General features: G+C 38.5%; 2 protein-coding genes across 2 annotated transcripts in view; one reads left to right on the top strand and one right to left on the bottom strand.

Moving 5' to 3' along the window:
* Nucleotides 1-1426: 1426 nt before the first annotated feature.
* bzw1a (basic leucine zipper and W2 domains 1a) lies at nucleotides 1427-14165 on the bottom strand. Its single transcript, XM_071536343.1, has 12 exons — nucleotides 14068-14165; nucleotides 12874-12947; nucleotides 12551-12727; nucleotides 11693-11787; nucleotides 11336-11401; nucleotides 9719-9854; nucleotides 9036-9145; nucleotides 8063-8233; nucleotides 6642-6788; nucleotides 4557-4695; nucleotides 3349-3471; nucleotides 1427-2298 (listed from the first exon to the last, which is right to left on the bottom strand). The coding sequence occupies exons 2-12, from the start codon at nucleotides 12935-12937 to the stop codon at nucleotides 2267-2269; spliced, it is 1260 nt and encodes a 419-aa protein (XP_071392444.1). The 5' UTR covers nucleotides 12938-12947; nucleotides 14068-14165; the 3' UTR covers nucleotides 1427-2266.
* Nucleotides 14166-17096: 2931 nt separating this feature from the next.
* Nucleotides 17097-22559, top strand: part of aox5 (aldehyde oxidase 5) — a 32200-nt gene continuing 26737 nt past the window's right edge. The window contains 7 exon segments of the mRNA XM_071536365.1: nucleotides 17097-17141; nucleotides 18806-18863; nucleotides 19611-19707; nucleotides 19961-20069; nucleotides 20963-21089; nucleotides 22074-22141; nucleotides 22330-22422. Coding sequence (XP_071392466.1) covers nucleotides 17097-17141; nucleotides 18806-18863; nucleotides 19611-19707; nucleotides 19961-20069; nucleotides 20963-21089; nucleotides 22074-22141; nucleotides 22330-22422 — 597 coding nt within the window.

Raw genomic sequence — 22559 nt, 5'->3', positions numbered from 1 at the left:
GGCCGACACAGGCTCTGACAACATAAAGAAGCAGATTTATTCCTAGAAGTAGTAACTTACTTATTTCTAGAAGCAGTAACTTATTTATTCTGAGTCTTATTTAACACAGGAGGTGGTAGTGAGTGTGTACAGGGTTTACTCACTCACTTGGACATCAAATTAAATGGCTTTCAAGGTCTTGATTGGTGAAATTCAAAGGACTCAGAATCAGCATGACATGACAGAATTAGAGATCACTGAGACCCAGTTTATTTACTCATGAAATCCTGGTGAAATCCCTATTTTATTTTATTGTTAAACCGTATAACTGCATCATTCCCTTTCCATGCAACAGCTTTTCCTCAGAATGGGTTTTTCTTTAAAATCACAAACATTCAAGGATTTTCAAGGCCATAGGAACCCACCTAAGTGTCTGCAGTGCTGTACTCCCAGACAGACTGCTGTAAAGACAAACTACTTTGTATTTGGAGAATAAAATTGATTCTGATGTAGAAAAACAGAAATTTCTCAATGATTAATGAACCTCATCATAGCATCTGATGCTTCCACTCTGAACTCTGCCCTACAAAAAGGTAAATACTAGTGACCAATTTGTGTGTATTAATGGTCAAAGGTCATGCTAGCATTGAGATTTAATGTCAACAAAACCCATGAACATAAACGCTATTAATGATCAGGTTCCTACACATTTTCAATTAAAAAAAATTCCATACTTTTTCCAGACCTTGATTTGTTTTGAAGATTTTGTCTGGTGTTCAATATGATTTACTAGGTTCATATCACGGTATAGATTCACAGCGATAAATATCAGAATATGTGAGATGATTGGCAGGGTTCCTACACGGTTTCCATTTTAAAATTCCATATTTTTCCCAGACCCTATGTTCTTGACTGGATTTGATTTTGGTGGGTATTTGATATAATGCATGCTGACAGTGGCTGGGTAATAAGAGCGTCCCCTCTATCTGAACATTATCTTCACATCAACAAAAACTGCTGACTCAAAGTGGCTCTACAACAACATAAAAGCTAGAATTGGTGTGTATCGGACCTGAAACGCAACATTTTCCATATTTTTCCAGACATTTTTCTCAAACTCCAAACTATTCAAGACCTGGAAATGATCAAATTCATTTTTAATACTTTTCCAGACCTGCGTAGGAACAGCGATACTTTTGTCAGAGCAGGAGATAAACGCTTTCTTTTAATGCTAATTAAATGTTCATATGTTTAACAGAAAGAAAAAGCAACACTATGTACCAACACTACACGTTTATACCAATAATACTAATAAAAAAAAGCCAAGGACACCAATAAAAACTTTAAATTTCTGGTATTGCAGTGATGAGTGTGCTGTCATACTTTCACATCTTAGAAATGTAAAAAAAAAAAAAAAGGAAATAAAAAGCCAAAGAACTCCATTAAATCATTTCAATAATCTTTTATTTAATAAAAAAGTCAATTGGTTTATATCAGATTAAAGAAAGTAGAAACCAATAATAATCAATTAGCTGGCGAGGCATCTTAACAGGGGCGTGTCTCGACGAGGACCGGCCGGAGCCGCCTCGCCTCGCGGTTCAGGTTCACCCAGAGTGAAAAAAACCAAGGCGAAGTTAAAGAGGCGAACGGGAGCAAAAACATGAGCAGGGCGAAGAAAGAAAAAAAAAAAAGAGAGAGAGAATAAAAAGGGAAAATAAAAACCTTTGGCAATATTGCAAGTAATTAACATTTTTCGGCTGCCTTTGCGGTCACACGGCGAGAAGGCGAAATCCAATATGAACTGATTCCGGGTCAGGATTCGGAGAACTGGCGGCAGCGTTCGTCGCGTTCACGTGGAATGTTTCGTATCCAAAAAAAAAAAAAAAAAATACAGAAGGCATGATAACACGAATATCGAAAGATTAGGGGAGAGAAGGGGGGGGGTAAAGATTTGACGTTTTCCGCTTCCATTACGAGCCGACAACTTGTGAATTTTGATGATTGAGGTTTAAATTCACAAAACCTGCCAATGTTACCAATGTCACGAATAAAAGGAGTCGACATGTCCGCTGAAGCCCTTTTCTTTCTTTTTTTTTTTTAAGAGTTTGTTTTTCCTTTCTTTCAAATTGCGTCTAACTGTTTTGGGGACGAGGGGACATGAAGTTAACAGGAGGTAGAAGATAAAGAAGAAGAATTCGAAGGGGGGGGGGGGGGGGAGAGACATTCTACTGCTCCTGCTGCTACTTGGTTAAAAAAAAAAAAAATGCTCGACCTAGCGACGGAGGTTTCAGTCCGCCTCCTCTTCGTCGGATTCTGACTCTGGAGAGAAGGAGGAAGAGGGAAAACACTTGTAGTAAAAATTTCGTTAAAAATACAGGAAACGTACAGGAAATTAGAAACAGTACATGACAGCAGGATTTCATACAGACAGATTCTGATTTAATGACTTTCAAGGCCTCCGTTTGGTGAAATTTAAGGACTTGAAATTGGTCAAAATTAGACATCAGACACCTCATTTTTTTTCGTTTGTTTTTACTCCTCATCAACAAAATCAAGTACTTTCAAGGCCATCCATTCATTTTCAAAGACTTTCAAGGCCTCATTTCATTTTTCCTCAAATCCACAAATTTTCAAGGCCTGGGGGATAAATCGTTAAATTTGTATTTAGGGATGCTGCAACTCATCAGTATCAGCAGCCAATATCCGCTTTAAAAAGCAATATTGGTATCGATCCAATATTATCTTTACTGCTGGCTATCTTAAGATAGTCATGTTTACCAGTCATATTTCAGACACTGTCAGTCTATATAGACTGGAGACTCTAGTATGGTTAGACTGATCAATTTGCCAATACTGTCCATTAAAAATGGGATCTGATCCAGTCTGATTCCAGATTGATTGTTGAATTGATCAATACTACACTGTTTGTCTAAGAGAAGCCCTTAACCTGAACTGATTCCAATGAGACATTTTGATCAGATTCCACACAAGTATGAATCAATAATTTTTTAGTAGTAGTAGTAATTGTCGTAGTCTGAGTTTCAGTGGAGAGTTTTCCCATGATGCTCTAAATGCCGATCCAGAGGCTTTTCCACCCTCACAAGAATAAAATTCTGCAGCAAAAACTGAAATTTCAATTTCTTTCAATTGTTTTCCATTACATTTGGAAAAATTTGAAATATAAAATTTACATCTAAATATCTGCAACAAAATGCAGGTTATTGGCAGTTTAACTGCAAAAATATTGGCATCGGTCTTCAAGAAGCCATACTGATGCACTTAACTCTGCAATATCCCATCTGATTTGAAAACGGTACACAGTGTCCATTTGAAATCACCCCAGTGTTGTGTGTGTGTTTTTATTTTTACCTTCCTCGGCGTTCTTAAGCCACTCGACGAATTTCTTCATCTGCTCGAGGAAAACGCTCTTCCCCTTGGCGAGGTGGGCTTCAGTGTACCACTTCAGAATGGCCTCTTCGCTCAAAACGTCCGCTGTGGCGAGGGAAAGGACAGCGTGTCAAGGCGGACTGTGCAGGATGAGCGCATTATATTTAATTAAAAAAATTTATATACAGTATATTCTCCTCCTTTTAGGTAGCAGTGGTAAACAGGTGGTTGGGGGAAGTGCCGGTCGTGGCTCTTGTTATTTTTGTGCCCGTTGAAAACCTGCGTTAAGGGTGGCACACTTTTGCTAAAAGTTCAAATATTGTAACTTCTGATGCAGCTTCTGCTTCATTTTTAAATTCCCTCTATAGCTTCTGCTTCATTTTTAAAATTCCACCTACAGCATGATACACAAATATTGCCTAAATTGATGACATTTTATTTAAAAAACAAAATGAGGTCTTAACATTATTATTAGGATTATCATTTGAAGATTTCAAAGAGTTTTGTTTGACATCACACTTCACATTTCCATGCAGTTCAATGCAATGAAAACCAGTTTGATTATCTAATGTGATTTTACATACATAAACCATATCATAATATATAGATATTGAAAAGAATCTGCTTTGAATCTACTTTGGATATAAGCATCTACTAAATGGCATGTTGCATTATTCACAATTTTTCATGACTGAGGTTTATATTCAAAACAATGTTCTTGCTTTCCCCAACAGGAAACCTTACAATTACATGGGAACATTTGTTTGTTTGTTTTTTTAGCTTGGCCTCGTTTCTGACAGCCACAAGTCACATCAATCATTGGACTCGACACTAAAGCTGCAACGATTAATCGATTAGTTGTCAACTATTAAATTAATTGCCAACTATTTTGATAATCGATTTGAGCAATTTAAGAAAAATAAGTCAAAATTCTCTGATTCCAGCTTCTTAAATGTGAATATTTTCTGGTTTCTTTACTCCTCTATGACAGTAAACTGAATGTCTTTGGGTTGTGGACAAAACAAGACATTTGAGGACGTCATCTTGGGCTTTGGGAAACACTGATCCACATTTTTCACCATTTTCTGACATTTTATAGACCAAACAACTAATCGATTAATCGAGAAAATAATCAACAGATTAATCGACAATGAAAATTATGGTTAGTTGCAGCCCTACTCGACGCCCACCTTTGTAGAGGAGAACCACGATCTTCTGGAAGGCCTTCATGAAGTGGATGTTGTCGTAGCAGTACTCCTGGATCTTCAGCAGCAGGCTGATTTCAGAGAGGCCCTGGGAGGTGAAGGCTTTCAGCAGAGGGCTGTATTGCTGCAGACGGACAGAGAAACAAAGCGACCGAGGCATCAGACAAACCGGCTTCTTTTTCCAGGGTGGAAACGGGAACAGATTCAGACGTTGTAAGATGCAACTGCAAAAATGCCTTTAAAACCTTATAAGTGACATTAGAGGCGACCAAACACTTAGTTATTTCAAAAGTAGACTTAAAACATTCCTTTTTACTGCCGCCTTTAACTTTCAACTAAATGCACTAATTGGTGGGTTTTTAGAGTAAATGTTTGCTGCCGTTTTAATTGAATCTATATGCACTTTAAATTGTCCATGTCCTCTCCATGTGTGTGTGTATGTTTTTATGTACGATGACATGTATGTTCTTATTTTATCATACATGTATTGCTCTTACTTTGGCTTTGTGAAGCACATTGTGTTGCTTTTTGTATGAAATGCGCTATACAAATACAATTTGACTTCAAACTGAATAGAAGACAACCGCTGAACTTGACAGTATTCAAGGACTTGTGTGGCTTTAAATTTAGGTCATCAAATTCAAGACATTGAAGATTTTGCGGACACCCTGAATTTCTGCCAAATCCTTTGGGATCAACACTTTTCCCTGTGGACAAAAAAAAGAAGCGAGATCCATCTTTAATTGCTACATCTAGTTTCAAAGTTGCCAAGAGTTGCCGTTTTTAGCCCAGCAACCCGCACAACCAATGAGGAAACATCTGCTGCCGTTTCCTCTACCCATATATGGTATTAATGCACCCTCTGCTGGTCGGATGGTCACACTGCAGCAAAAACAAAATGATTCCAAGTGACATTTTCCAGTTCCTCATTTTTCACTTGTTGATCTTTCTCTACAACAGGGGTTTTCCTGCTAAGGGAAATTTAAGTTGCCTACCAAAGCATTTCCTGCTGGCACCACAGCAGCTGTCCGGGTGAAATTGTCGTCGTTTTCTAACCCAAAATCAAGTTATACAAGAACTACGTAACCATTTGATGACGTAGTACGAACTCCCCCTCTACAGGCTGAGACCTGACAGGCCTGCATCACCACAGATAGATCAATAACAGCCATGTAAATGTCAGGGTGAATTCAATTCCTCTTTTTCCCCAGCTCTGTACATATTGGCTTGTAAAATTATACTCCAACTCAACGATGTCATCACAGGAAGCATTACATCAGAACAAAAACAGAAGAAATAATTAATCTATAACTAATGGATGTCACACAACCACAAATTTGTACCAAAGCCTCTCGGTGCCACCACACTGCTGCTGATTCACATAATTTGTTGGCTGCATAGAGGCAACAAAACACCATCTGGCAATTCTGTTGACAGATGCTGAAATTGCAACATGATGTGCACTATCATTTTAAAAAGGGAGAGTGCAAGTCTGAAGCGTACATTTCATTCTGATGATTTAAACAGTTGACAGTTTTACAGAAGTATATTTTAGGAATACATGAAGAGTTTAAATCCAAAACACAGATTGCTACATTCTCCCAAATACTTTTCGCCACCTTGAAGCATTTTGTCAGTTAATGGCTCAAGGCAGCAGATTAACTTCAATACAGAATAAAGAGTTTATACCAGGAATCATTTCCATCAAATAGTGGGCATCTCAATCGGGGACAGAAATCGTAATTTTCCTGCAGAATGTGTGTAACCATACTGCATTACACCATCTGCCACTGATGGCCACCCTCTTCATACTATATAAGATACATATTTCATATAAAATACAAATTTCTGGGCTTAATTATATGCATTTTCTGGTGTGTATTATATGCCTCTTAAAATCCTTGCTTCATTGTGTTTTGGGAAAAGTTTGCTAGAAATACCCAAACTGTACCGTTATGATAGAGATGACATTCCTTCAAATAAAACATGTGATACTTTGCTAGTAGGGAAATTGAACTGCGATAATTGGATGAGTGAAATGAATTTTTGTCCAGTGCCACCGTCACGTACCTTCAAGAGTTTGATGGCTTGTTCGGTCACCAACTCTTCTTTCTTGTTCCACTCCACTGAGCTCATCACGCTGGTCCAGATGATGCCGATCATGGTCTGCTCAGAGATGTTGGATTTCTTCATCTCCTCCCTGATGTAGGCGATAATCTGAACCAACAGGGAGACAACACCGGTGTGTTGGGGTGTTTCAGGCTAAAAGTCTCACTGTGCGTTCACACTGTGACCAAACAACTCACCAAAAGTCCATTCAGTTCCCGTTACTTTGAGCAACCAGGGAAACTAGGCCGATGTGTGGAGTCAACAAACTCAGAAGTTGCCCATGAACAGCCAATAAGATTTGCATGCTTACTTGTTTCATTTTGCAAGTGCAAGTTGATTCCAGACAGTCAAACCGTCCCAGATCTCTACAACTTTTATTTGAAAGATGACAGGAATAAACATAAAAAAAAAAAAAAAAGTGGCTGCATCCATCATTGCGGTCGATGGTAAGCTCTGAAGTCATTTACTTGAGTTTTTCCAGGTTATTTTCAATTAATGCTACCCAAGCAGCACTTGCCAACTAGTTAACTCATTTTAAAGTAGGATTTACAACATGAAACACGAAGGCTAACGCAGTGAGAAATACATGATTTTCCTGTTCACAACTTTGTAGCTGCAGACAACGATATAGATGCAATTGGACACTCTGGCTCCGCCTACAATCAGTCAAAATAGAGCAACACATCAGCCAAGTTGCTTGCAGTGGTAGTTAGTCTTCACTGGTATCCAATCAGAGATGAATAAACCAAACTCAAACCTATGTTTAGGCTCAGTCTGGTGTTTCACACATTTTGCAACCTAAAATGGTTGGTAAATCATTTTACCTTCCAGATGACTGACTGAAATTGACAATGTGCATGGTCAAAAAAAAATCTTAATTACTGACCTCCCTTGGCAATACTAATGCTGTCTGGAGAGGGATTTTCACAGCGCTTCCTCAAATTTCCAATGGCAGCGATGCTTGGGGGTAATTTCAGTTTCGCTTCCACATCGCTCCAAATACTATTTCTTAACATCAGAATTGGACTACTTTGTGTTTGAAAAGGGGGAAGTTAAATGGCTAAATTACTATTTTATTTCCCATTTTCTCTAGCAGTGTTGGTAGTGTTGTGGCTGTGCTGCTGTAGCTGTATTGCTTAACGAAACCAGACGAAACACAATAAAATGAACTTTCAACGATTGTAATTTAATTAGTATAACCTAGGTGAGGTTTCGATATAAGCTGATCTTGGGCTTTTTACCTCACCGGCACATGTACATTTCTTTCCCTTTCTTTCTTTGGTAAATCTCCTAATGTATATTTTTTTGTTATGTGCAAATAAACTAAACCAAACCCAGAGGAGACAGGAGGTTTTTAAAAACTAGACCCCCACAGTGCTCACCTCTTTCTGCGGGTCGCCGCGGGACATCAGCTCCTGGAGCTCCTTCTGCAGCTCCTTGCGGGCACCGATGGATTGCTGGTTCCGGGCGAAGTCCGACAGCTCCTTCAGCCCCGCGTCGGTGAAGTACTTAGAAAAATGCTCGCAGCTCCGTTTGTTGGCAGGAAAGAGTTCCTGCGGCACAGCAACCATACATTTAGGTTAGTGTTAGTTTGCATTCAAAGCAGACGCTTGAAGAAAACTTGGTATTCACTACACTTTCCAGTATTCACCTTGTGTTTTTCGGGAACTAGGGCACTGAGCTGCTGGTTATTTTGTAATCTCACTTCTGTTTTAGATCAGAAGTGAGATTATAGCTGCTTTGTTTATGCTGTTCGCTACTAGCTCATGAGAAAACACGCTACTTGTTCGCTTGCTAAAAAGAATTTAAATCAAATCACTTCATAGCGGCAGCATCCACTCCAAAGGACAGTACTAAGTAATTGAAAATGTCTCCATAGATTACTTAAGAACACTTTCATACACCATCCACCCAAAAGTAGATGGATGCGGTACAGTTATGCCATCTGATCGGCAGTTTAGATTATGTTATTTGATGATATTTAATTCATTGTTTCCATATTGACAAGCAAGCAGACAAGCTAGCCAGCGTTTAACAGGAATGACGATTACAATCGTTTTCGTACCAGAAGATAGCAAAGTGGGCGGAGCAGCATAAGGTGAATAAAAATGTTAATTTATAAGGTATCGGCAGGGTGGGAAAACAACTTTTTTCTAGCTTACCAACGTCACACGTTCCTTTCAAGATTTTAACCAGAGAACTAGATTTTTACAACAGGACCTCCAGATGATGGTTGGTTATCTGACCGAGTGGCTGCTAGAGCAGACAAACTCACCAGCCAGAGCAAAATTTACCACTATTTTGCTGGTGGCATTTTCCCACCATGGAATAACAACAAGCAGTTAGGTCATTTACCATCAGCCTGTTGTCCATGCCGACTTTGCGGAGCATGGCAGCAACAGAGTTGATGTCCTTCTCGTTGATCCAGGACTTGAACAGCTTGACAGCAAAGGCTGCAGAGACTCCTGGACCGAGAAAATAAAACCAGTTCAGTCTCCGTCCGGCACAATCGATTACACAGACCGATATAAAACATGTCCATCAAATGGCAAAAGACTATGGAAGTTTCACTCCAAAATTAAAAAACTGATTGCTGGCATTTAAGTAAAAGTCAATTAAGAATAGCTCTCAAGTTATTAACCATGGTAAAATGATTACATACAGAAGTAACATTAGACAATACAAGTTAATTAAATATTGTGTTAACACATTGCAACATTGTAGTGCTTCTAAAATTAGATAAACCATTTGGGAAAATTAACAACGCCGATAAAATGATTGCCTGCATGAAAGTAGAACTCATCATGGAAACACATTTGAGCCATTTCACAAAACGGCAACTACTGAGGATGAATCATTTAAAAAGAAAATATAAATCCTACATTCCATGCAACATGGAGTATAGAGCATCTCAGAAGGACACTCCCATAAAACCCTGATTTAACATTTTTGGAATGACTTCAGGAAAAGTCTACGGTTAAGTGTCTTTCTGCAGAAGCTACACTCGTTTCCCTTCTCTTCTGCACCGGTCCGCTCACCCTCTTTGACGAGGTTCTCGTTGAAAAGGCTGTTCAGGATGGAGGCTGATATGTTGCCGTTGGCCAGCAGGATGCCGGTCAGCATGGCCAGTTTGTTGCGCTCAGACTCAGTGAACCCCTTTAGAAACAGCAGCAACTACAGAGGAGACAAATAAAAAAATAAGGGGGGGGAAAAAAAGAGACAAAAACAATGTCACTGGTAAACTAAACTAGATTTTTTTGCGTACAGGCTACAGAAGTCTGTTAAAGGGATAGCCATGTGTTTTTAATAGCAACAGATAATCTGTGCTGACAAAAATGCTTTTTGCTGGTGAGTGCTTTAGCTCCAACTAGACTGAGCTAGGGCTGGGCAATATCGATATTATATCGATATTGTGATATGAGACTAGATATCGTCTTAGATTTTGGATATCGTAATATCGTGATATGGCATAAGTGTCTTTTCCTGGTTTTAAAGGCTGCATTACAGTAAAGTGATGTCATTTTCTGAACTTACCAGACTCTTCCAGCTGTTATTTGCCTTTACCCACTTAGTCATTTATATCCACCTTACTGATGATTATTTATCAAAAATCTCATTGTGTAAATATTTTGTGAAAGTACCAATAGTCCTCCCTACAATATTGTCGCAATATCGATATCGAGGTATTTGGTCAAAAATAGTGATATTTTATTTTGTCCATATCTCCCAGCCCTACTTACAACTGAACATTTAACCCACTTCGTAGAAAATACCGAGATACATATCGTGTATTGCCATTCAGCCTAAAAATACTGAGATATGATTCTTGGTCCATATCGCCCAGCCCTAGACTGAGCTAGTCCAGCGCGTTTTGTGTAAAAAGTTTGGAATTTATTAAGTCTGGCCGCTGAGCAGCCGGCGCTCTCTCTCTCTCCAGTGTAGAGTGAAGCTCGCTCGCCCAGCAGCTCTCTGAACTGTATCACTAAAGAAAATACAACACCCAAAAGCTCCATTTTATTACAGTTATTGCATGTTGGGAACGCTCAGATCTTGGTGGATGATGAACACAGAATTCAAGAGTGATATAATTAATATTTTTAACTGGGTTGGCCGTCCCTTTAAATCAAAGATTCACCAGCTACTTTCACCATTTTACCAGGCAGCTCAGCTTTTAGAGCAGGACTCCAGATGACAGTTGGTTACACTGGCAAAATGCCCACAACGTTTACAACCCTGCGGCTGTGGTGAGGGTGTGGCTGTACTTGTCGAACAACTGTGGTATAAAATGTCTTGTATAGATTCATTTCAGTCATCCAGGAAGTAAGATATGCAAAAAAAACCCACATAATCCACTGGGTTCAACTGAGTTGAAGACATTTCGTCACTCACTTTCTGCACCACAATATACTGCGACAACACTGTTAAACATCTGTTGAGTCACAGTATATCTGTCAATAAGATAATAGCCGTGCAACATCTACTGGAATAATTTAATCGCACATTTTCTGATCGAAACACCCCGTTAAGAGACAGGCCCATACAACAACCCGTCAACACATATTTTAAGAGGTTGCCAACTTCTGCAGTGTTCAACACAAGTCCCATCATGTGAATCTGGTTCTGGTTCCCTGTTAAAAACACAGACAAACTCTCACCTTCTTGATCTCCTCTTCGAAACCTTTCTCCAGGTACTTGTAACGCCTGATCAGCTTGTTAAAAACCTGGTGGGGGAAAAAATAAACGTGAGTGGAGATTAGGGTTCGACTGATACGGCTTTGTGAAGGCCAGTACCTATTGTTTTGAATTGAAACTCTTCAAAGTTGACCGTTTTCATTCCAAAAAAAATTACAAGTATTCAGTTCCCTCAGAGTTTTATTCTTGGCAGGGTGGGAAAGCCTCTGAAACGAATTAACTAGCTAACAGACTAAAAAAAAAAAAATGACTTCAGTCATTTTCACAAAAATGACTAAACAATTAAATGTGAAAACAGAGTAGCTGGGTGTGTTTTCTACCTGAGCATATGCTTGCATTGTCTCCAGGTCTTCTTGTGCCGTGAAGAGGCAGAACTCGGTGCGGGTCATGTCGTCAGACAGAGTCCCACCTGGGGCTGGGGGGTCAAAAGGAGAGAGACAAATTATAAACTGCCCTGAATTACGTTCCTTCACTACAGTTTATTCTTCACACTACCATCTTTCATATATACAATTCCTGCTTGCGTTGCATTTATGTAAATGCATTTGTTTGGCAGTATGAACATTTACATCAATCTGATCGTTAACACCAATTCTACATTTTCAGGCTTGACTGATCCATTTTCAAATCCATTAATAAAACTTGAAGAAAAATCTCCCACCCCTGCAAATATTTATTTTTGTGGCATTATCATGATTATAAAAACACCTGTACGGACCATAACCTTGTCCAAAATTAAAACCATGTATATTCTGATACATGTATGTCGTTTTAAATTGGTGTTCCTTCCAAAAGATCTAGTATAAAAAAGGTAAATCTTTTTTGTTGCTTATTTTCAACTCTACTTGCATTTAAATTCCATTTGTCTTTTTTCCCTGCCGAGTCCTTTCATTTTGCTGCTGCGATGACCTAATTTCCCTACCAGCGATGAATAAAGTTTAATCTCATCTTAAAACACTGCAGCACAAAATGCTACATTTTTAAGACCTCTAAAACTGAATTTAAACCCTAAAATGCTATATGTAGCTGTATTCAAAACCTTTTAAAAAGGACTTGAGTTTAGACAGTGTGATTCAAGACATTTTAAAGACCTTTTTGCAGGACCTGAAGACATCCTGTGAAAATCAGTGAAAAGCACAGAATTGTGGGACTAGCTTGTTGTTTTTAAGACGACTCACCCAGCATGCCGCCGGCCACCAGGATGTCAAAGAGTGTCTCTGCATAGCGGCGGTAGTCAAGCTTGGCGCCAGAGGCATCAAGGAACTTCGCAACCGCTTCCAAATCAGTGCCAGTTTGATTCAAACCTTGTACGATACTTTCTTGAAACTGAGTAGGGTCAAACCTCTCCTTTTCATCTGTTGGGGGGAGAGGGCAGACATGTTGGATTCAAAGAAACAGAAAGGATCAGGCAAAACTGGGGACAGACAAAGCCAAAAGTGAGAGTGCATGATTTGGCAAGCAAAAGGGGAAATTATGCAAAGTAGAGAAAACAAACACCAACCTCTTTTCCTAGTTTTGAAACGCTGGCCGGTTAGCGTTGGCTTTTGCTGCTTTTGATTATTCATAAAAGACACTCTGGGAAAAGATAAAAATCACAGTTAATGATTGGTAAGATTATGTTCCACCAAATACAAGCTGCAGGTTAATACATGATCCGGAGCAGCCTAGAGCATTTCCTCAAACTATGTTTCATAACAGCGGTGCTTGGGTGTGAATTTGGTTGCATTCCAGTTTTGGAACCAGCTAAAAAAAAAAAAAAAAAACGATCTTAGATTATACAAGATTTATGACAAAAGTGCTTAACAACTCTGGCTTAACGTTAGCACTGCAACTTTGCTTCCTTGTAATTAGAAGTGAATTTCTCCGCTTGTTATGAGATATGTCGGGATGTAATTGGAGGATATCCTATTTATATACGCTGTAGAGTTTAGTCAGCTTTATAGGCGGACACAAATCACTTCAGTACAGTCACAGTACATATCTTACTAAGTATTCAAAACTGCACAAATTTATATTTTACTAAAAATGTTATTATATTTTTGTCTTATAATGATAACCGACTGGATCTTTGTTACCCACCTTTGTATTTACCACTACAACACGGAACATAGCCCGGGGCGTTTAATTTAGCACTTAACTTTACAGCGGAGGTACTATTACTACTTCAACTTTTTTTTCCCCCGGTGGTGAACAGTTACTCCCGTGCAAATAACGGCAAATCTAGGCCTCGATGGTAGCACATTTCCAAAATCCTGAGACAACTGGCTAACCTGAAGTTAGCACCGGGCCCAACCATGCGCCAAGCAAAAGCCAGTTAGCCGGGCCCGCTAGCTAGCTACCGGAGTAGTCCGTCGTTTAGTAAAATAATATGACCGTTTACAGATTAAAACCAACGGGATATTTTCATCCGTCTTACAACGCAACATATTGTCAGGATGTCAACTGGGCTGTCCTTAAATTCAACAAGATAGTACAAGTTTGTGAGTTGTGATGTGGCTAACGTTAGCTAGCCAGATTGGGGGAAAAGCCATTGCTTTCTCATCGTGAAAATTTGCCCTACAGCGGCGCCCATGATGGCAACATTTACGGAAAAAAAAAATCCCTCTATAAATCGACATATGGGTGAAGTCACACAGTCTGTAAACGAAAGATGGTTTGAGAGACAACAGATTCAGCGAAAAACACAGGTACTTACCGAAATTAATGCAGACAAAAAACGGTTGGTGACCAGGGAAATCAGACGAAGTATCAGCTCTCACTACGACCCAAACAAAAAGACCTTCCCGTCAAGACTGGCGGCGGTTCCGCCCACCGCGCATGCGCGCTTTAATGTGGCGTTCCGTCAGAGAAAAAAAAGAGAAAACAATTACTTTTTTTTAAAGGGGAATGGGCAGTCCTACAGTATTTTATCATATATCATTTTATCAATCATTCTAATGATATATCATATATTATACATTTTACTCTATTAATATATAATCAAAGAAATTATGTATGTACTTTTTATTTTATGTTAAAAAAGTGCAATAAGACAAAATACAATTATAATATTTATTAATTGTAATTTAATAATAACGTTAATCTGATCATGTGCTGCTGTTGTGAATCCAATCTAGTTTGTATTTTTTTGTGAGGTGTCATGATGTTAGCCATGTTGACATATTTGCTTACTGTAAAATGGTAAGAAATTATATATTTTTTTAATGTTAAAGGAATAGTTCACCCAAAAATTAAAATTCGGTCATTATCTACTCATTCTCATGCCAGTACAAACTCGGGTGAGTGTTTTTTATTCATACAACTTATACCTGGAGTTCTCCAGGCTCGCTGCTGGAGGAGCTTCTTCCAGTGAATCGGGAGTGAATGGGGAGCCGGACGTTCTGCTTCAAAAAGGGCAATAAATGTCCATAAAATTACTCCATAAAGCTCGTGTAGTATAATCAAAGTCTTCTGACACCTGACGATCGCTCTGTGAGTCGAAAAAAAAAAAAATTTGATCTATGATTTCATGAAAATCCGAATCGATCGGCAATACATTTACTTCCGCATTGCCAAACCTCTCGAGATGGAGGTCACGCACTATCGCACACACAAACCTTGCGAGGCCACGGTGGCTTCACAAGGTTTGGGGTAGGGCTAAAAGTGGGATCAGGTTAGGGCTAAAAGTGGGGTCAGGTTAGGGCTAAAAGTGGGGTCAGGTTAGGGCTAAAAGAAGGGTCAGGTTAGGGCTAAAAGAAGGGTCAGGTTAGTGCTAAAAGAAGGGTCAGGTTAGGGCTTAAAGTGGGGTCAGGTTAGGGATAAAAGTGGGGTCAGGTTAGGGCTTAAAGTGGGATCAGGTTAGGGCTAAAAGTGGGGTCAGGTTAGGGCTAAAAGTGGGGTCAGGTTAGGCTTAAAGTGGGGTCAGGTTAGGGCTAAAAGTGGGGTCAGGTTAGGGCTAAAAGTGGGGTCAGGTTAGGGCTTAAAGTGGGGTCAGGTTAGGGCTAAAAGTGGGGTCAGGTTAGGGCTAAAAGTGGGGTCAGGTTAGGGATAAAAGAAGAGTCATGTTAGGGATAAAAGAAGAGTCATGTTAGGGATAAAAGTGGGGTCAGGTTAGGCTTAAAGTGGGGTCAGGTTAGGGCTAAAAGTGGGATCAGGTTGGGTTAGGGTTATATAAGGTCTGTCCCAAACTTTTTCACTCTTTCTCCTTTTTCACCTGCTCTGCCATCCTTTTTTTTTTAGCTTATTCTAACTATCATACCATGCACCTATTTCACAATTTATGCCAAAAAATGACTCTAAAAAATATTTCCTTGTATTTTTATATATATTTTTATATCTCATTACTTCTACTCAATTCCAACAAATTTGACTCTGAGTATGTGTCATTTTGTTTTTTGTCAGAACAAAGAAAGAAAGAAAGAAAGAAAGAAAGAAAGAAAGAAAGAAAGAAACAAAGAAAGAACACAGAGGAAAGTGATAAAGAACACATTCAAAAACAGCAGGCTAATAAAATAGCTAGTAAACAAACGAAGTGGAAATAAAAGAAAAGAAGAAAAAGAACAGAAACAAGAAAGGAAAAGGTAAAAGAAGAGAAAAGAAAAAAACAAAGACAAAAGGTAAAATGAGAGAAAAAACAGAAGAGAATAGAAAAGTTGTTGTTGTAAGTTGTATTTCACACTGCATGCAGCAATTAAGCATATGACATTTTTACACTTAATGGCTTTATGACTTTATCTTTGAAGTGATGTTGAACTTTGGCTGTACCTTGGGTCGTGTTCCTTCATTCCTTCCTCCTTTCCTTACCGCTTTTATTCCTACCATTCTCCCTTCCTTCCCTTCTTCCTTCTTTCCTTCCTTCCTTCCTATATGCTGTACTTAAACTACAATTGTACAAGCTTTTAAATTTATGAACCTATAATCTACTAGTTGTAGGACAGTAAAAAAACAAAAATAATCATTATTGAAGTGAAAAATTTGTCTTTAATTCAAGTGGGTTCCCTTTTCCACAATCAGCCCATTTTTCTGGAATTAGCAGGAATGAGCAAATTATACCAAATGGCCATTGTTTCCTGCTGACACTATATGTATGTACTAATATTGTATATTGCAATATTTTGGTGGGACAACATAAAATTTTCGATGTTGCCCAAGCCTAGTTCGAATGCCATTGGTCTCACCTGGCCAACTGAACTAAACAAATAAACGCTTGAGTTTGAATAAACTGATCCAAACATGCTTGGTGTGAAAACACCCAAAGATTTTCAAAATCACACAAGGAAATAGTAGCTACATTTATTCAGCTGACAGCTTCCTGGCCTTCTCTTAGACCCCCAAAATCCACCGGCCTTTCTTGTGTTACGCTGTGCAGAGACACTTGATTTGATTTATTTCAGCACTGTGCTTTCAAGGTTTCAGGATATCCATGTAATCACGCTGCAATTTGTGCAGCATATATGTGTGTGTACATGTTCCCAAACATGCTGAGGTATCAAACAAAGTGTGTTGCAGTTATGCCCAGGTTTTCCTGGCTCTAGTCCAATCCTCCTCTACATCATAAGATGGCTTCCTCAAGGCGGGGACTGATGTGTGAAACTGATTGATCAGCTGAAGGAAGGCATGTGACGTGACGTGAAGTGACTTGAAGTGACATGAAGTGATGTGGACCGTTATTTAAAAAGACCTGAAGACTGAGAGCTGAAAGTTCAGACTGATCCAGTCCTCAGCTGGTGACCAGTTCACTCCACCATGTCTTCAACCAGTGAGCTGATCTTCTTCGTCAATGGAAAAAAGGTGAGAGCATTCATCAAACCATTTATTTCCTATTAATTAAAATAGCGGCTTAACTGACCAAGAGTCTGATGATAAGGTTATTATAAGAAAATACAAGAAGAATTTTAATGATCATTAAAAGAAATCGGGTCATTGCAACAGCAAGTGTGATTTAAATAAATAATACAAAAAACAAAACATATTAAAGATAAGAATGTCTTCATGATGTGAAAAATAATTGTCACCATGATGAGACTGAAAAAAAGTACAGATGTTTGCATTTTATAGCTTTCAGATTTACAGATTGCTTCTGTTTATGTGTTCAAGTCAAGAACAAATTTTAGGGGGATACTGAGATATCACCGCAAAACTTTAAAATATCATGTAGTTACCATAGAATAAGAAATTAGACCATAGAAAATAATGATACCACAGGAGGCAAAAAATACCATAAAGTACAATAATGTCACTAGAAACTCATAACAGAGCCCTACAGGCACACTAGAAGTTCCTACAGGGATATTATAGGAATATTATGGTGATACGACAAGAGATAAATACTATAAAGAACCATAAGGTCACTTTAAACTTATTAGAAAGTATCATGCAAAATATGAGCTTTACAGAAAGATATCTGGACATGACGTGACTTGACGTCGTCTATGATTGGTCCACGAAGAAGAAAAATACAACACAATAAACTACTAAATGGAGCCTACGGAGCCAGGGATTCAAAGTACTTTTTTTTTTAACCATGATTAAGTGTTGAAGTGTTTGCTGTGGTGGCTTTTTCCTCTTTAAATCCTGCTTTAAAGCCAGTTGATGCTCCTGCTCAAGGCAATATTGCACAATTGCGTCTCCAATCCAATCCTTTGCACACTGATCCATGTCCGAAACAATTGGTTTTCATGTCACTCTCATAGCTTGTCTATTGTTTTCTCATGTTAACGTGTTTTTCTAGCCATGTCAAAGTGTCTAACCAACTTGTTAAAGTGAAAGAAAACAAAAATGGAAACAAAAATGAAGACCTCTGAGTATTTGATTTCCAGAAAGTCTAAGAAATTTCTTGTTTCAAGGATTTGTTGTTTTTTTTTTTTTTTTTAAGTTTTTAAAAAAATCCCATTGGAGGCACATGAGTGTCAGTAGACAGGAACTCTATTTTGACCCGTCACACACATTACATTAGATACAGTAATAAACAACCACAAAAAAAAGGTGAAAAGTTACATTTCCCATCTCTGGTTCAATGGAGGAGATGATGAATGATGCTCATGAATGGACAACACAGTTTAATGTGCAGTTCTTTGTTTTTTTCCTTCGTTATGTTCTGTAATTCACTTTGTCTTTTATTTCTTTTCCATCTTTCTTGGTTGTCTTCTCTTTCTTTTGTATTCTTTCCTTTTTTGAATTGAATTCTTTGTTTCTCTTTGCTTTCTTTTCAACTCTTACCCGTTTGTTTGCTTGATTTAATTTTCTTTTCTTTGCTCTTTTGAATTATTCCTTTCTTTTTTCCTTCTTTAATTTCTTCATTTTCTTTTTCATTTTTTTCCTTTTGTTTTTCTTTTTCTGTTTCTTTCTTTCTTTGCTCCCTTCTTTCTTTCCTTCCTTTATGTTTCTACTTTTCTTTGCTTTTTCATTTTTCCTTCCTTCCTTCCTTCCCTCCTTCCTTCCTTCCTTCCTTCCAGGTCATTGAGAGGAATGCAGATCCAGAAGAGGTGCTACTCAGCTTCCTCAGGAGAAAAGGTTGGTTCTACTCTATTCTATTCTGCATGATATCAACACCATACTTGAACATTAATTGTCATATTCCTCAGTTAGATGCATTGAAATGTAATCTGGCTGAGGAAAATTAATAAGTAACGCTCCAGTCTCCCTTAAACAAACAACAACTGTCATGGTGCTCTTGAGCAAGGCATCGAACAACCAGTCGCTCCATTTCTTTTTCTTTTCTTTCCTTCTTCTGGGTTCTTATATTAACTTCTATATCTTTGTATTTTCTCCTCTTTTATCCATTATGTTGGTTTTATTTTGTGTGCTAATCTGCTTCAACTTTTTTAAAATATTTAATGTATGAAGCACATTTTCCTGCATCTCAGTATGAAATATGCTATACAAATAAATTATTGATATGAGTTCAATTAAGTCATAGTATGGACTTAATTCATACATGAAATGGAGCTTCTTTTACTTTTATTTTGTATGCCTTCTGGAGGCACTCACTTTTAATAATTGTATGATTGTTTTTTTTTTTCTTGTAATTAGGAATATTATATAGGAATATTATTGCATATTGATTTCATTTTATGGTAATTAGGTGAGATACTATAACCCTCTGGGCTTTTTTTCCTCACTTGCACAATCTGTGTTTAGCTGCATGTTCTGTCTATTTCTTTGTGCGAAATTAACTAAACTAAACTAAACTAAACTAAACTAAACTGAACTAAACTAAACTAAACTGTCATCTTTCCTCTCCTGTTCTTCTCCACCCAGTTGGTCTTACTGGCACTAAGTACGGCTGTGGCAGCGGCGGTTGTGGCGCCTGCACTGTCATGGTGTCCAGATACCTTCGCAACCAGGAGAGAGTCCTGTATCCTTTTATACTGTCGCAACAAGGCGGCAGAGGAAAATACCGCTCTTCAACTGGTGGAAAGTAGAATAGAATCTAATAGAAGAGAATAGAGAATAACGACAATAGGACACCTTGGTTCACCTTGGTCACACCTGGTTTACACTGAGAAGACGTCTCGATTTTTATATAAAAATATTTCCTAGTGCAGCTTTTAACTTTTGAGGCTGCAGTCAAACAGTGGTTCTGTATCCGTGACCTTTGACCCACCCAGACACTACACCGTCAACGCCTGCCTGCAGCCCATCGTCACGCTGCATGGAGCTGCTGTGGTGACGGTCGAAGGCATCGGCAGCACCAAGACCAAACTCCACCCTGTTCAGGTAATGAGTGGTGGGCAGAGTACTGAAAATCTATTACTCCCATAAAAAATGACTCAAGTAAAAGTGAAAATTACCATTTGAAAAACCTACTCAAGTAAAAGTAAAAAAGTACCTGGTTAATAAATTACTCATAAGTACAAGTTACTTTCCATTTTAATATTTTTTTAGGGTGTGCGGGTCAGTGCAAAATAATGAAAAAAACAGCACTTGCTGATAAAACTTTCTTAGCCCTTTATAAAACAGAATATAAGTCTGTTTAACTCTAGTATTTACAGACATTATCAAAGTAACCCAACCTATTACAGCCCCAAAATGCAGTAGATACCGAATACAATACAATTAATTAAAACTCAGATTTTCTGTTCAGTAGTATTACTCCCTGTACCAAGACCTCAGTCAATCACCTAGAGAATGAAAACTTCTCTCCATTCACATTTTTCATTTGGGGAAACCCATTTGTTGGAAGCTGCCTCTTGGTCTGGGTTTTGCTCCGTCATCATCGCATCGTGGTCAAAAGACAGGTGGAGCTGATTTTTCTTCCAGGCAGCTGGCAACTTGGCATCTGCAGTAGAGGTGCGCTCCCCCCCCCTATACTCAATCCCCACATTTAGAGCAGACTAGTTGTAGCGAAGGTATAAATGGCAAATGTAGTGAAGTAAAAAAGTAGATTACCGGTTCAAAAATATACTCGAGTTAAGGGTAGAAGTACAGTTTAAAAAAAGGAACTAAAAGTACTACTAAAAAAACTACTTTTTTACTCATGTGCGTTACTTGTAACGCGTTACTACCCACCCCTGGTAATGAGTCTCTCCTAACGTATAAATTGGCATCAGCAGGGAGAAAAGTTGTTGAAACTGTGTTGAACTGTAGTTTTGTGTCCCTCTGGTTTGCAGGAGCGTATAGCGAAGGCTCACGGCTCCCAGTGTGGCTTCTGCACTCCAGGCATGGTGATGTCCATGTACACTCTGCTGAGGAACAAGCCCCAGCCCAGCATGGAGGACATCCGAGAAGCTCTGGGAGGTAAACACAAACAAACTAATGCGTGGATGGTGTAACCGAATGAATTAAAACCACATAGATAGATAAATAGATAAACAAACAAGGCAACAGTAAACAAGTCATCCCCCACAAATGATGCTGTCCCTCTGGGCCAATCAGAAACAAATATGTCACCTTGTTTTGACATGTAATTGCAGCAATGATTAATAATAATTTTAAAAAATGCCACAATGAAGTGATGAGATGTGTCATTCACCCACGTTTTGTCAAAATATATGATCGTTGGTGTCTGAGATATTGCATGTGTCACATGGACAAACAAACAAACAAACGAATAACCTATCACCTACTCTGGGCTAATCAGTGTAATTTTGAAAATGACAGAATGCAGTGGTGAGATGCATCATTCCCCCCAGTTTTGGTAAAATACAATCAGTGATGGCTATTGTTTGCGATGGACAAATGAGCAAACAATCAAACAATCAATCAAACAACTTCAAAGGCTTCAGTCTGAACAGTACGAGTATTATCAAAGGAACTCTGTCTGGGGCTAATCAGTGTAATTTTGAAAATGTAAGAATGCAGTGGTGAGATGCATCATTCCTCCCAGTTTTGGCAAAATATGATCAGTGATGTCCATTGTTTGCGATAGACAAATGAACAGACAAACAGACATCTTCAAAGGCTTCAATTTGCACTGGATGAGTATTACCAAGGGATCTCTGTCTTCACCAAAATATGGTAGGTAAATTGCACTGGAATTTTTACTTCACAAATTAAAAAGGCATGGCAGATTCACACTGGATTAAAACCACAGATGATCTCCGCAATTATATCCTCCTCATCCTCCGGTTTATGAAACAGATAAAATTCATGCTCTCTGTTTCACTTTAAGCTGTAAAAAAATCTCATCAGCACTACCTATAGCTGCTCATGACAGTAGTTAGTACTTCTGAATTCTCCTTCTTAACATTTGACCTATGACCTTTTGTCTTATTTGCCTAGGAAATCTTTGTCGCTGTACAGGCTACAGGCCAATAATCGATGGATTTAAGACTTTCTGCGGCAGCGAGGTCGGTGTCAGTCCACTGAGACCATTTTTCCACTGATCCATATTGTGAAAAATGTGACACGTAAAGCTATTCTAAAACATTATTTAGATGATTTATCAATTTTTATTTACATATCATGATCACAATACAAAAGATCATTATTCTCATTATAGATCAGATTTAATTTTAACAGTCAATATTTCCAATAGTCATCGGAGTGCTGCCAAAACAGAGGTGGTGGGAAATGCTGTATGGAAAATGGAACGAACCACGACAAAACGAGCCACAGAGAGGAAAGCGATGTAAGTCAAAACATGTTGATCACCTAGAACATCTAATTCAACCTTCAGAATAAAATGTATGTTGTAACTGGAAAGTCAAAATACAAAACGCTTTCTGCTCCATCCATTACTACTGTCAAGGTTATTGTTACTCATTA

Source organism: Centroberyx affinis, unplaced genomic scaffold (genome assembly GCF_046629955.1).
Source record: "Centroberyx affinis isolate AG114_WGS23_722 - 3 ecotype Tasmania unplaced genomic scaffold, CSIRO-AGI_Caff_v1 ptg000186l_1, whole genome shotgun sequence".
Lineage (NCBI taxonomy): Eukaryota > Metazoa > Chordata > Actinopteri > Beryciformes > Berycidae > Centroberyx > Centroberyx affinis.
Note: the sequence above shows the minus strand (reverse complement) of the source record. Positions and strands in the feature narration are given on the sequence as shown.

What these genes read in the sequence shown, in the direction of transcription:
- bzw1a (XM_071536343.1), bottom strand. Translation starts at nt 12,937, where the DNA reads ATGAATAATCAAAAGCAGCAAAAGCCAACGCTAACCGGCCAGCGTTTC. An exon ending in TTTCAAAACTAGGAAAAGAG is followed by an intron (nt 12,728 to 12,873) that starts GTTGGTGTTTGT and finishes TCCCCCCAACAG; the next exon opens with ATGAAAAGGAGAGGTTTGAC. An exon ending in GCGGCGACCCGCAGAAAGAG is followed by an intron (nt 6,789 to 8,062) that starts GTGAGCACTGTG and finishes CTGTTGGTTCAG; the next exon opens with ATTATCGCCTACATCAGGGA.